This window comes from Lipophrys pholis (assembly GCF_963383615.2).
Source record: "Lipophrys pholis genome assembly, chromosome: 14".
Lineage (NCBI taxonomy): Eukaryota > Metazoa > Chordata > Actinopteri > Blenniiformes > Blenniidae > Lipophrys > Lipophrys pholis.
In genome coordinates, this window is record NC_137633.1 from 25,871,333 (window position 1) to 25,884,500 (window position 13,168).

Here is a 13,168-nt window from a genome sequence, read left to right on the forward strand (position 1 = left end):
CTTTCCAATCAAGTCAGCGTTCTTTTGTTCAGAGGCAAGAACAAATCCACTGTGAGGCACGGAGGAGGCATCATCATGCTTTGGGGCTGCGTCTTTGCTCAGGGTGCAGGAAGACCAATGAACCTGAACTGTTGGATCTCAGATAAGATACTTCTTCCCTCAGACAGAACAATGAACTGACCCCAACCTCAACCCTGAACCCAACCTCCACCCTGACCCCAATCTCAACCGTGACCCCAACCTCAACCCTGAACCCAACCCCAACCCTGAACCCAACCTCAACCGTAACCCCAACCCTGAATCCAACCTCAGCCGTGACCCCAACCCTGAATCCAACCTCAACCCTGAACCTAACCTCAACCCTGACCCCGACCCCTTACAGACCTTATTTTTAAAGAAAATTAGTGGAGTCGTCGACAGAACATTCAGAATGAAGAGCGTCTGTGGAGGAGCTGGAGAGGATCTAGAAGAGGGACTGGAACAAAACCTGTCCTGAGATGTGCCGGGTCACCTGGTGACCAATTACGAGAAAAGTTTAACCTCTGAACCCAATAATCAACATTATTCCATGGACACACACACACACACACACACACACACACACACACACACACACACACACACACACACACACACACACACACACACACACACACACACGTGAATGTAGTCAATAATTCTTTATTTCCTGGTGAACAAAGTGAAAAAGAAACTCGTCAATATTCAAAACGATCTGAACTACGATGATAAAAACTGAAGAGTCTGGAGCCTCATGGGTCTGGAGCCTCAAGAGTCTGGAACCTCATGGGTCTGGAGCCTCAAGAGTCTGGAACCTCATGGGTCTGGAGCCTCATGAGTCTGGAACAGATGAATGTAGAAACATGCAAGAGGGAAACGCTTAACGATTAGGCATCATATCTACAGCTGCTGAAAATCCTCCTCCTCCTCTTCTTCCTCCTCCTCCTCCTCCTCTTCTTCTTCCTCCTTCTCCTCCTCTTCAGCCTCTTCTTCCTCCTCCTCTTCTTCTTCCTCCTTCTCCTCTTCAGCCTCTTCTTCCTCCTCCTCGTCCTCCTCCTCTTCTTCCTCTTCTTCCTCCTTCTCCTCCTCTTCCTCCCCATCCTCTTCAGCCTCTTCTTCCTCCTCTTCCTCCTCCTCTGTCTCCCCCTCCTCTTCAGCCTCTTCTTCCTCCTCCTCTTCCTCCTCCTCCTCTTCTTCCTCTTCCTCTTCCTCCAGCTGGGAGTGCTTCTTCGCGGCGGAGCCGCCGAGCCTCTTGAGGGTGGTGATGCGGTTGCGGACGTAGTCCTTGACGGCCCTCCAGGTGCGGGTCCTGAGGGGGCGGGGCTCGGCCTGCAGACACTCCATGCAGTGGTGCTTCTGCGGCACTCGGTGCTCCTGGATGAAACGCAGCAGGTGTCTCTCCACCGCACGCACCTCCGCCTGCTGCCACTTCTGCTTGGGCTTGTAGTGACACACTGTGGAGGGACAGGGACAGAGACAGGGACAGAGACAGTCACAACCAGCTCCATCCATCTGCATCACCACTAACAAGGAGTCTCCATCAGATCAGTGCATTTTATTGATCCATTCTCTGATCTGAACGAGCCTCAGTAACAACGGTTGGTTCTACAGGACAGATCCGAGGTGGAGCTGAGGTGTCGTTGAACAAACTGCTGACGTCCCACACCAACACCACCAACGCTGCACCGGGCTTCCTTAGATTTCATGTGTTGATGAAAAGCTGCCATCAAACTTCCAACATATTCCTCCCGGAACAAACTACGACAAGAAGTGAAGTAATGACGAGGATCGTCGGCATCGCGGTCGCCTGCTTCTCTCACATCGTTACAAACCAGAACCACGGGACCGATTCTGTTCAAGCCTCAACACACTTCAGTTTACTTCTGCAGCACAAAGACGCAAAGACAGAATCCAAACTAAGCCCAGAAGGAAGACATGAAAAGAGTCAGTGAGACTGGACGCACTGGTGACCCTGAGACTTGATTCTCAGGGGACCCCGAGACTGGACGCTCTGGTGACTCTGAAACTGAACACACTGGTGACCCTGAGACTTGATTCTCAGGGGACCCCGAGACTGGACGCTCTGGTGACTCTGAAACTGAACACACTGGTGACCCTGAGACTTGATTCTCAGGGGACCCCGAGACTGGACGCTCTGGTGACTCTGAAACTGAACACACTGGTGACCCTGAGACTTGATTCTCAGGGGACCCCGAGACTGGACGCTCTGGTGACTCTGAAACTGAACACACTGGTGACCCTGAAACTGGACGCTCTGGTGACCCTGAAACTGGACGCTCTGGTGACCCCGAGACTTGATCCTCAGGGGACCCCGAGACTGGACGCTCTGGTGACTCTGAAACTGAACACACTGGTGACCCTGAGACTGGACGCTCTGGTGACCATGAGACTAGACGCTCTGGTGACCCTGAGACTGGATGCTCTGGTGACTCCGAGACTAGACGCTTCGTTGACCCTGAGACTGAACGCTCTGGTGACCCTTGTGACCCTGAGACTAGATGCTCTGGTGACACTGAGACTGAACGCTCTGGTGACCCTTGTGACCCTGAGACTAGATGCTCTGGTGACACTGAGACTGAACGCTCTGGTGACCCTTGTGACCCTGAGACTAGATGCTCTGGTGACCCTGAGACTGGACGCTCTGGTGATCCTGAGACTGGATGTTCTGGTGACCCCGAGACTGGATGCTCTGGTGACCCCAAGACTGGACGCTCTGGTGACCCTGAGACTAGATGCTCTGGTGACCCTGAGACTAGACGTCTGGTGACCCCGAGACTGGACACTGGTGACCCAGACAAAGGTTAGAGGAAACCGTGAGCAGACAGAGGATCAGTTCTACAGCAGGACTACCTGGTTCCTGTGTTGGGGCGGGTCTGGGAGCTTCAGCCATGTTGGACCTGGTTGGTTTGGGTCCACAGCCTGAGGTGGAGGCCACAGAGTCGTTAATCCAGGCAGCAGGATGGTGGTCTTCATCCAGCAGTAACCTCACTGTGGTTGCGACAAAAACAAGCTGTTCTATTAGGGAGACAAAATCACTGATATGGACTGACTGGCCCTAGGCACCAGCTTCCAGATTAGAGTTCTAAAACTGAAGACCTCAAGAAGTAATCTGAAGATTTTATGAAATTAATCTAAAGACTAAAGTTAATATGAAGACGTCATGAAGTTAATCTGATGACCTCATGACGTTAATCTGACGACCTCGTGAAGTTAACCTAAAGATCTCATGAAGTTAATCTGAAGAGCTCATGATGTTAATCTGAAGATTTAATGAAGTTAATGTGATGACCTCGTGAATTTAATCTGAAGATCTCAGGGACTTAATCTGACGACCTCATGAAGTTAATCTGAAGAGCTCATGATGTTAATCTGAAGACTTTGGGAAGTTAATCTGAAGAGCTCATGAAGTTAATCTGAAGATCTCATTAAATTAATCTGACGCCCTCATGAAGTTAATATGAAGACGTCATGAAGTTAATCTGATGACATCATGACGTTAATCTGACGACCTCATGAAGTTAATCTGAAGATCTCATGAAGTGAATCTGAAGATTTCATGAAGTTAATCGGAAGATCTCCTGAAGTTAATCTGAAGATCTCCTGAAATTAATCTGAAGATTTCATGAAGTTAATCTGACGGCCTCATGAAGTTAATCTGAACAGCTCATGACGTTAATCTGACGATCTCGTAAAGTTAATCTGAAGATCTCATGAAGTTAATCTAAAGATCAGGTCATCAGTGGATTCCAGTCCCTCCAAGTCTCAAAGTAAAATCTAAATCCCCAGTGAGAAGCTGGATTACCTCCAGAGTCCAGCTCCAGATCCTCCAGCGAGGCCTCCCTGTTCTGTCGCAGGATGTGGACGTTGTTGTTTGGGCCGAATATCTGAGTGGTTTCATTGTGATCCAGGCTCATCAGCTGCAGCATGGTGGTGAAATGCTTCCTGATCTTGGCCGATGACAACACCTCCGGGTGTTTCGCTCTGCATTCTTTTACAAATGTCTGGATGCACGTTGACGCGTTGTAGAAAGTCAGCGCCCGCGGTCGCGCAAACAGGAAGAGATTGTCGCTGGGAACGCCACAGTCACCGCGATTATTGACAAGAAGCTCCAAAGCCGACACAAAGGAGGGCTTGAGCAGAACTGGAACCATCCTGCCACAGCCGGCTCGTACGTTCATCCTCACCAGGAGCCCACACAGCCTTCTTTCTAGGCGCGAGACGGATTCGTCCATGTCGTCCAGCACGCTCGACATCTCCCGTGACACAAAGTCTTGTAGCTTGAGGCTCGCTATGTTTTGGGGTTTTGGGCGGTTGAAGAGGATTATCCGAGCAAGAGTGACCCTGGCGAGAGCAGCGTAGTTCTCCACAGAGCAGCAGTCTCTGAGCTTCTTCTCGGCGAGCACCTGAACATGTTCCAAGTGGAAGAGCAGGCCTTTCACGTCCTGGATGAAGGGCACCTGCTGGGCCGTGTGTGATTGGGTCTCTTTGAGGGACGTTAACGCACTTGAAGAAATCATCTGAGTCCATTTATTGTGATACTCTGAGAGGAACTTGTCCGCAGACTGTGCCAGCTGGGCGTGGCCACGGTCCAGGGCGTTGGCCTGCACGATGCTGCAGGTCTTCTGCAGGTGGTAGCCCAGTTTCAGGGCCAGGGACGGGGCTCTGTACGTCTTCTTCTCTGGGTCGTAGCCTGCCAGGACGTTGACGGCCAACACAACGTGAGAGAAGTTTGAGGGATAGAAGAAGTCTTCCAGTGTCTTCATGGGGGTCGTTTTCTGGGCCTCGATAACGAGCCTGGCGATCTGACGAAGGTTCTGCCTGATGTATTCGTGCTTACTCGCGTTAGAACCGTACTGGTCGAACATCTGCTGTGCGAACTGCAAGATGACCTTGTCCTCCATGACGGTCTGCGTCACTCGGTCGTACACCATGTCCACCAGAACGCTCCTGACGCTGTCACTAATCCCCAGGTCCCCCACCGTTTGAAGCGCGCATCGTGAGGCGATGCGTTTTTTCCCGAGCCAGCACTCCTTTCCGGTCTTGTCCCTCTGAGGACACTTCTTCATGTGGCGGGGCAAACCTGTCTTGAAGTAGAGGCCGTGACAGTGCAGACAATGGAGAGAGTCTGTGCCTTGCACAATTGTTTTGGGTCTTTTTTTCATGACAAGCTCTCCCGTCCCCGTTTTTAGAACGTCTTTATTGTGCATAAAGTTTCCTTGATTGATGAGTTTGATCCATATCTTCCGTCTCTCTCTGGACCGTTTGGGGTACTGAAAGGCCACCGCCACCTCCGCTCTGTCACTGTGCGACCTCTCCATGTGACGGGACATTTTCACCACGGGCTTCTTGCAAAACAAGCAGTAGTTCTTCCTCTCCAGGAAACGGTGTTTCTCAGGGTTCTGCCGTGGATGTGCAGGTTTGGTCCGACTGGCTGAGCCAGTGTTTTGTCGACGAGGCTGAGCGGGTTCTTCCTGGCCACCGTCTGGAACCGGTCCGGAGTCCATGGGGCTGGAGGCTCTGCTGTCGTTGGACGATACGTCGCTCCCCGACTCCAGTCCAGCCGAGGCAGCGTCGCTGTCGGGGTGGAACTCCACATTGTCGTGCTCTTCTGATGCCCGTGAACTATGTTCTGTCACCTAAAGTCAACAAATAAGAAGATTAATTGATTTTGAAAAGGCCAATTACTTAGAAATACACCATTTGTTGAAGCCCGGCTCTATAAAAGTGTAAAACACATTCTATTGTGATTTAAATGAATTCAATGATTGAAACTAATCATTTCAAATATTTGTTCAATTTCAAATGAAGCTGTTGCACATTGCAAACCTTATCATGACAGCCTTTCAATGGAACACTTTCAAAACATGAAGATGCTGTTAACAAACCAAGGTAACTATATTATTTTAAAAAATATATATTTTGTTGACCATGGCAGTGGTTGCAAAACTTGCAGCAAAATTTTGTTGGCTGCATGTTTAAACTGTATAAATAATCACATTCCTCCTTATATACAGGCCGACTCTATCTGCAATGGATATATAAAGGCTAACACACACTTTTTGTGTAGTTTACAGGTTGGCAGGTTTGACATTGTGGAGAGACTTGGCCTCTCCACGACGTTTACCATATCTTTTATTGCCAAAATCGTGACTGAAACTTCTACTGAGCCTTTTGTTCCAGAACCTTCTGAGGATCTGTTGCTCCGCTGTGCCGTCCTGCTCTTAGCTCACGATCAGAATCTCCCTGTTCTTCATCACGGTGCAGTCTCCCTGCTGCTCTCCTCACACTCTCTCAACTCTTTCTGCCACAGGTCATCAGTCCACATTATTTCATTTTCAAAGATTCACATCAGTGTCATTTGTCCAACAAGTGTTTTTCCCCAAGTCAGCCTCGGCCCTGAATTTCAGTATAAAACTCCCTCTAGTGACTTAACCGAGAACAGGCTGTGTCCACTGTAGATTTAGTCGATTAAAACCAGACTAAGACTACTGATGACTAAAATGAGACGAAAGCTAAATGTGTGTTACTCAAATGATGAAGACTAAATCAGAATTGTCAGAATCACCACTGCTCTGTGTAGTAATGTGTGAAATCCTCCAACGAAGCAGATCAGTACTTTGACATTATAGTCGTCCATCGTTTCACAAGCCACCTTTTGGTCTTGGTCGATGGCAGGTGAGCAACAATCTGCTGAAAGGTGCAACTGAAGAACAGAGAGGGACAGAAGGAGCTGGTATCATCCACTGCACACATGAAGCGTATTGAGCCTACCTGAGCTGATATGTGTGTCGATGGCTCATCACTGCCGTCATCTGGAGGCAACGATTCCAGCTAAAGATGGAGAATAAAGTCCAGTTGAGGCGTTGTAGCAGAATGATGTCATTTTGAACTAAGTTCAATTCATCAGGATCCTCCACTGCACTCGCACTGCAAAGACGTACTGACCGCCACCAAGCTGCACAGGTTCAAGGTGTTTCAAAAGCTGTTTCCCCTCTTCACAGAGAGACGCAAGAGAGAGCCAGGTCCTACTGACCTCTGACCTCATCACCAGGTGATACTGACCTCTGACCTTATCACCAGGTCATACTGACCTCTGACCTCATCACCAGGTGACACTGACCTCATCACCAGGTGATACTGACCTCTGACCTCATCACCAGGTCATACTGACCTCTGACCTCATCACCGGGTGATACTGACCTCTGACCTCATCACCAGGTGATACTGACCTCTGACCTTGTCACTAGGTGATACTGACCAGGATCCTGATGAGGGTGCGAAAACACGACCGATCGAGTATCAGTATGAGTAAGGAAATCCATTCCACAGTTTGCAGCCAGCTTGCAGGCTAACGTAGCAGCACTGTGCTATTCAACTTTTCATGACAACATGTTGCTGTTTGGACGGATTTTAAGTTCAAAACACCACAAGGCAACAAAGCAACGTGGATGTTAGCAAAGCAACACAGCGACGCAGCAACGTGGATTTTAGCAAAGCAACAAAGCGACGCGGATGTTAGCAAAGCCGTGGTACAGCGAGGCGGCGCTCTGCAGCCAGACGTCAGCGTTTTCAAACTCCAGCTCTCGGAGGAGAACAGCACTGACATCAAAACAATGAACAGCAGCTCCTCCAGGCTGTCAGCAGGCGATTCACACCTCCGTGAAGCTGCGTCCTACTCCACGCTAAACTCCCTGAAAATGGGGGGGCGAATTTGCCTGTGTGACAAGCAGCAACTCGACTAAAGAATCCGTAGCTTTTCCAATAATGAGGTTCGACACACTTACAAGTTTTTCCATTTCTGCCAGTTTCTGGAGAAGCTGTGCGCGCCGACGTACGAGTGTGGAACGTTGTCCTCCATTACGGACCTGAAAGCAAACAGAAGAAACATGCTGCCAGATGCAGTGACACACAATCAGCCTCCAAACAGAAGTTCCTGCTCACCACCACGGGAGGAGCCGTTTCCTCTTCTTCATCAGGGACCAACGTCTCAACAGCTCCTGAAAAACACAAGTTTGTACATCAAGGATTTGAAGCAGTGAAAAGCAGATAATTTAAGAAAAGGACTGTGAACGTTCTACCAGCATACTATCACAGGACCCGGTTCTACCAGCACACTATCACAGGACCCGGTTCTACCAGCACATCATCACAGGACCCGGTTCTACCAGCACATCATCACAGGACCCGGTTCTACTTGGGTCTACCGGCACACTATCACAGAACCCAGTTCTACCAGCACAGGATGGAGGGGGCGTGAGGTGATTACACAGCTAATCATTCGACTGTGAGGCTGTGAGTCTAGTTTAAATAAAGTAAAATCTAAAGCGTTGAATCAGCAGAACAAACTGAACTGTTCTCCATTTCCTCTTCACTGGCAGACTCACACAGTCACAACTCCAAATTTAACATATTTGGCTGAAAATAAGTTTGTGCTCCGGATAAACTTCACACTTTTCTTTTGCTGTTCCAATTCAAATAAATGTGTTGACAATATATTCATCTTCTTAACGAAGACAGGAACCTGACAGGTCTTGAGCCTTCTGCTCTTAATATTCAGATGTTTTGGTGTCTTATTGGTTTACTAATAATAAAAAAGTCAAATAAGCTGTTTAAGCATCATATTGAAGAAGAATGTCAGGTCCTGTTGGCGACGCCCCTCCTCCTCCACCTGACTTCCTTTCTTCAGTACATGAAGCCAATAATCAGCCGAGGCTGGTTCTCAATTACCAACAACAACGTGTCACCTCCATGGTTCTCCAGTGTGAACATCGTGCGCCGGAGATATTCTGTGACAATGGATTCGAATGTGAAGAGTGTGATTATTACCAAAAGTCTCCCTTCTGGGTGGAACGTGATTCATACACATGCGGATATCGACATTATTTGTGGTGTTTGGACAACGGCCACATTAATAATGTTCCTCCAATTGAATTCTACTTTTAAGGAAACGTAATGTTTTAGAATGGATTCAAACTTCGTTTTAAAAAGTGTACGAATAGTTATTACCATGACTTGCCACCTGATAGCGTACAAGACAAAGAAGGATTATAAAGAAGACAAACAGCTGATTTGGTTCCTATTCTGGTGAATTTACGGTTCTGAGAACGAGCTGCTCGTGACTCTTCTTACTCACTGTTGTTGCCAGGTATTGAAAAGAAGTCAGGACCAGAGTATATTGCTGCTCCAGCTTACCCCTGCGGCGTGGCCCAGGTGTCCACTGGGGGGCGTCCTGCGGAGTGAGAGCAGACTAAGGTGTGATTATGGAGAGCAGCAGCAGCAGGAGTCTGTTCAGCAGCAGCCTGGCGGTACTTACCCGTCGTCCAGGTGGCGGCAGGCCTCGGCGCCCGTCAGCTGACCTCCGGCTGCTGGGTGGAGTGTGACTCGAGGGCCGGCAGGTGGAGGAAGTGGGGGGGGTGGTCCCGGGGTCTGTGGTGACGGGTGCTGGAGAGGAAGAGTGGGAGCTTTGCTGATGGAAGGTACCGAGGACAGCAGGGCCGTGAGCCCACGAGGCGCACAACGAACCGCCGCCACTGGGGAGCGCTCTGTGCAGTGCGGCGTGCTGACGGGGAGGTGAGGCGCTGTGACCGCTCTGCATGGGCCGGAGGCCGGGGGAGGAGCTCTGGACCAGGTGCTGAGAGCCTGCAGGTGGAGCCGCCGGCCAGCCATTCTGCCCCTTCGACGACCGACGGGGCATGTGGCTCCTCCTCCTGGGGGCGCCGTCCATCTGTCACCAGCACAACCAAACAGACACATGGCTGATTACTCCAGCGCCCCCTGATGGGAAAGAGGCGGGGTTTGTATGTTGATGACGTTTCAATCAAGAGGAACTTTCCGGGGCTGCTCTCAGCAGGTGTGTGTGTGTCTGGGTCTAATCCACCAATGAACTCTAACTAGGGATGGGGCCGATCCAATCCAGGATCGGGATCGGGTTCTGATATCAACGTGATTCACGGATCAGAAATTTCCGATCCAACCTGCAGAGGTTTCTGACCCATGAAGCCTCGTCTGCTTCACTGTTACTGAAATGACTCCACAGTGTTTCCCTGCTGCTGCTCTGCTCGCTGGCTGCAAACTGTGGACTGGATTTCCTGAAGGGAGGCGGGTCTCAATGAGACCAGGAGGAACGAGTCCGGAAATCCAGTCCACAGTTTGCAGCCACAGAGCAGGCTAGGGAAGTAGCACTGTGCTATCCAACTTTCCATGACAACATGTTGCTGTTTGGATGGATTTTACACTCAAAACACCACAAAGCAACACAGCAACGTGCAATGTTAAAGCAACACAGCAACGTGGATGTTAGCAAAGCCGTAGTCCAGCGAGGCGGCGCTCTGCAGTCAGACGTCAGCGTTTTCAAACTCCAGCTCTCGGAGGAGAACAGCACTGACATCAAAACAATGAACAGCAGCTCCTCCAGGCTGTCAGCAGGCGATTCACACCTCCGTGAAGCTGCGTCCTACTCCACGCTAAACTCCCTGAAAATAGTCCCAATGGTTGGAGCTGCGTTAGAACTGGAAACATTGTGTTGCTGCTGCCTTGCTAAAGAATTTCCCCGGGGATTAATAAAGTCATTCTGAGCTTTTAAAGATAGAACTAGTTTATTATGAGATGATGACGTCATGCAGACCCCCACATTGTCCACATGGAACAAAAATACTTTGTACTGCTTCCTTTTTCTGTCCTGATACTAACCTCAAGTTGTCTTTTGAGAGAATACATGTATACATTAGTACAATTCATACTTTACTGTAGAGAGGAGTTTATTACAGCCTCATATAAAGTCAACAATAATGATTAGAATAATAATATTAAAGCAAACAGCTCTGGTGTCGGAATAGGGATCCAATCAGAAGTGAAGAAATGTGGATCGGTGCGTCCCGAACTGCAACTTCCTCACTACTGCTCCGTGTGGCGGATCTGAAGAGTCTCTAGACCGGAGCCTTGGTTTACTGGCCATCGCAGCTCCAACTTGCCCCGCCTCCCAGATATAGTGTTGCAGTGGCTGAGGAGGGTATTAATACTGTGGTTAACATTGTGGAGTGTGTCAGGAGTCAGCTAAAGGGGCGGGACTTCCTCTTTTGTCTGGACCAATAAATGAGCTGGTTTATTCTTTGTCATGCTTCTTTTACTCTCTGGACAGTTGTTGGTTTGGGGCAATAGCGCCCCCAAAGCAACACCTGTTGTATTTGCGTGACGTTGTCCAAGTGGTTTGTCTGCTCTCAAACCACCTGTCCAGGTGTGACCTGTCCTCACCTGTCCAGCACTACCTCACCTGTCCATGTGTGACCTGTCCTCACCTGTCCAGCACTACCTCACCTGTCCAGCACTACCTGTCCAGGTGTGACCTGTCCTCACCTGTCCAGCACTACCCGTCCAGGTGTAACCTCACCTAACCTGTCCAGCACTACCTGTCCAGGTGTGACCTGTCCTCACCTGTCCAGGTGTAACCTCTCCTAACCTGTCCAGCACTACCTGTCCAGGTGTAACCTGTCCTCACCTGTCCAGCACTACCTGTCCAGGTGTACCTCGCCCAGAGTTAGCAGGGATTGGCTGCAGCGCCCCTGAACTGGATGAAGTGGTGTTGAAGATGGACTTTACAGGTAGATTATGTCCAACATGTCAGTTAACAGACGTATTGCTGCCTTGTCCTCTAACAGGGAGGAGGAATGAGACTTTGAGTTCTCAGCATGTTGAGGAATCCCACTGGAAACACTTGGGCTCTCTTCTCAACCTGAATAACCGGGGAGCTTGTTACTCAGGTGTTAACCTGGTTAAACATCCAGGTCTGCTGACAGTTCATGTGCTGCATCAACTAACATGTTTAATCTTCAAACAAGCTGCATTCTGCATGTATTAAAGTGCAGAAAGAAGGGAACGTTCTCAGAAAGCAGGGGTCTTTAATCACATCACTTCACTAGCTGGCTAGCCATGTTTATTAGCTGTTAGCATGTAGCATGGCCCTAACTTCCCGCTGTGGACGAACTGCTGACTGTCTTACTTGTGAAATGCAGCTGTGCGCAATAGTTTCATGTAATTCTCCGAAGAAGACAGACGATACCTGAGAACGAGACCTGAAGATGGTGCTTGTTTCTCTCTCTGTCTCTCCGAGGGCTAACGACGAGGCTAGCTTCTTCTTCTACGGCTCTTCATGCTTCCAGTCAGACAAACAGCACAGCTCCGGCGAGCTGCTGCCCCCTGGTGTCAACAGGTCAAACAGGCTGAGACAAGCTCAAGACGTCCTCAGACAGGATGAGGTGACATAACAAACTTCAGGGTCTGAGTCTGAGTCTGAGTCTGAGTCTGAGTCTGTGGGTACGTCTAAAAAGTCCCTCCTATCTCCTTATCTATGGACTTTACCTTAACCCCTGGATGACATCATGGGGCTAGTGAAAGGTGTTAGGAGGCTTCCTAAAGGAGTTAGTGAAAGGTGTTAGGAGACTTCCTAAAGGAGTTAGTGAAAGGTGTTAGGAGGCTTCCTAAAGGAGTTAGTGAAAGGTGTTAGGAGACTTCCTAAAGGAGTTAGGAGACTTCCTAAAGGAGTTAGGAGGCTTCCTAAAGGAGTTAGTGAAAGGTGTTAGGAGACTTCCTAAAGGAGTTAGGAGGCTTCCTAAAGGAGTTAGTGAAAGGTGTTAGGAGACTTCCTAAAGGAGTTAGGAGGCTTCCTAAAGGAGTTAGTGAAAGGAGTTAGGAGACTTCCTAAAGGAGTTAAGAGGCTTCCTAAAGGAGTTAGTAAAGGTGTTAGGAGGCTTCCTAAAGGAGTTAGTAAAGGTGATCATGGTGGTGAGGCAGTCAGACAGCACTTTCACTTAGTGACGTCATAAAAATGCGACGGCGGCTCAAGTTAGTGACGTCTGCCATGGTGGGGAAAGAACTACAAGTTTCTGAAAATGGACTACAAAAAGTTCATCTGGGTTCTAGATGATTTCAAGTTGTTCTAGGCAGATTATTGCTTTGGTAATTTACATGATCTGCTCCTCTTTCAGTCATCCTGAGTTTCCCTGAACGCTCCGATGAGCGGGTTCCTTTAAATGTTGTCGCTGCAAGGAATTGTGGGGGAACATGAGCTGGTCTCTTTTGGTAAAGGAAGCATCAGTGGTTCCTATGCTAAAGGAGGTTCTAAAGGAAGCATCAG

The 13,168-nt window shown here is 49.2% G+C and overlaps 1 protein-coding gene across 5 annotated transcripts; it reads right to left on the reverse strand.

The window, feature by feature from the left end:
- Nucleotides 1-665: 665 nt before the first annotated feature.
- Nucleotides 666-12,196, reverse strand: LOC308119423 (uncharacterized protein). 5 transcript variants are annotated; one of them, XR_013935952.1, is made up of 10 exons: nt 12,095-12,196; nt 9,353-9,763; nt 9,232-9,268; nt 7,981-8,036; nt 7,824-7,904; nt 6,811-6,870; nt 3,842-5,675; nt 2,890-3,027; nt 834-1,472; nt 666-785 (listed from the first exon to the last, which is right to left on the reverse strand). XR_013935952.1 is itself a non-coding variant. In XM_080479425.1 (9 exons), the coding sequence occupies exons 2-9, from the start codon at nt 9,761-9,763 to the stop codon at nt 919-921; spliced, it is 3,171 nt and encodes a 1,056-aa protein (XP_080335551.1). In that variant the 5' UTR covers nt 12,095-12,196; the 3' UTR covers nt 666-918. The 5 variants fall into 5 exon arrangements, 2 of the variants coding, with proteins under 2 accessions (XP_080335551.1, XP_080335552.1); XR_013935953.1 differs by having other exon boundaries at nt 9,173-9,268; nt 12,095-12,192; XR_013935954.1 differs by having other exon boundaries at nt 2,890-3,054; nt 9,173-9,268; nt 12,095-12,186.
- Nucleotides 12,197-13,168: the final 972 nt, after the last annotated feature.

What these genes read in the sequence shown, in the direction of transcription:
- LOC308119423 (XM_080479425.1), bottom strand. Translation starts at nt 9,763, where the DNA reads ATGGACGGCGCCCCCAGGAGGAGGAGCCACATGCCCCGTCGGTCGTCG. An exon ending in TGGCAGAAATGGAAAAACTT is followed by an intron (nt 6,871 to 7,823) that starts GTAAGTGTGTCG and finishes CTCCATCTTTAG; the next exon opens with CTGGAATCGTTGCCTCCAGA. An exon ending in CGACACACATATCAGCTCAG is followed by an intron (nt 5,676 to 6,810) that starts GTAGGCTCAATA and finishes TGTTGACTTTAG; the next exon opens with GTGACAGAACATAGTTCACG.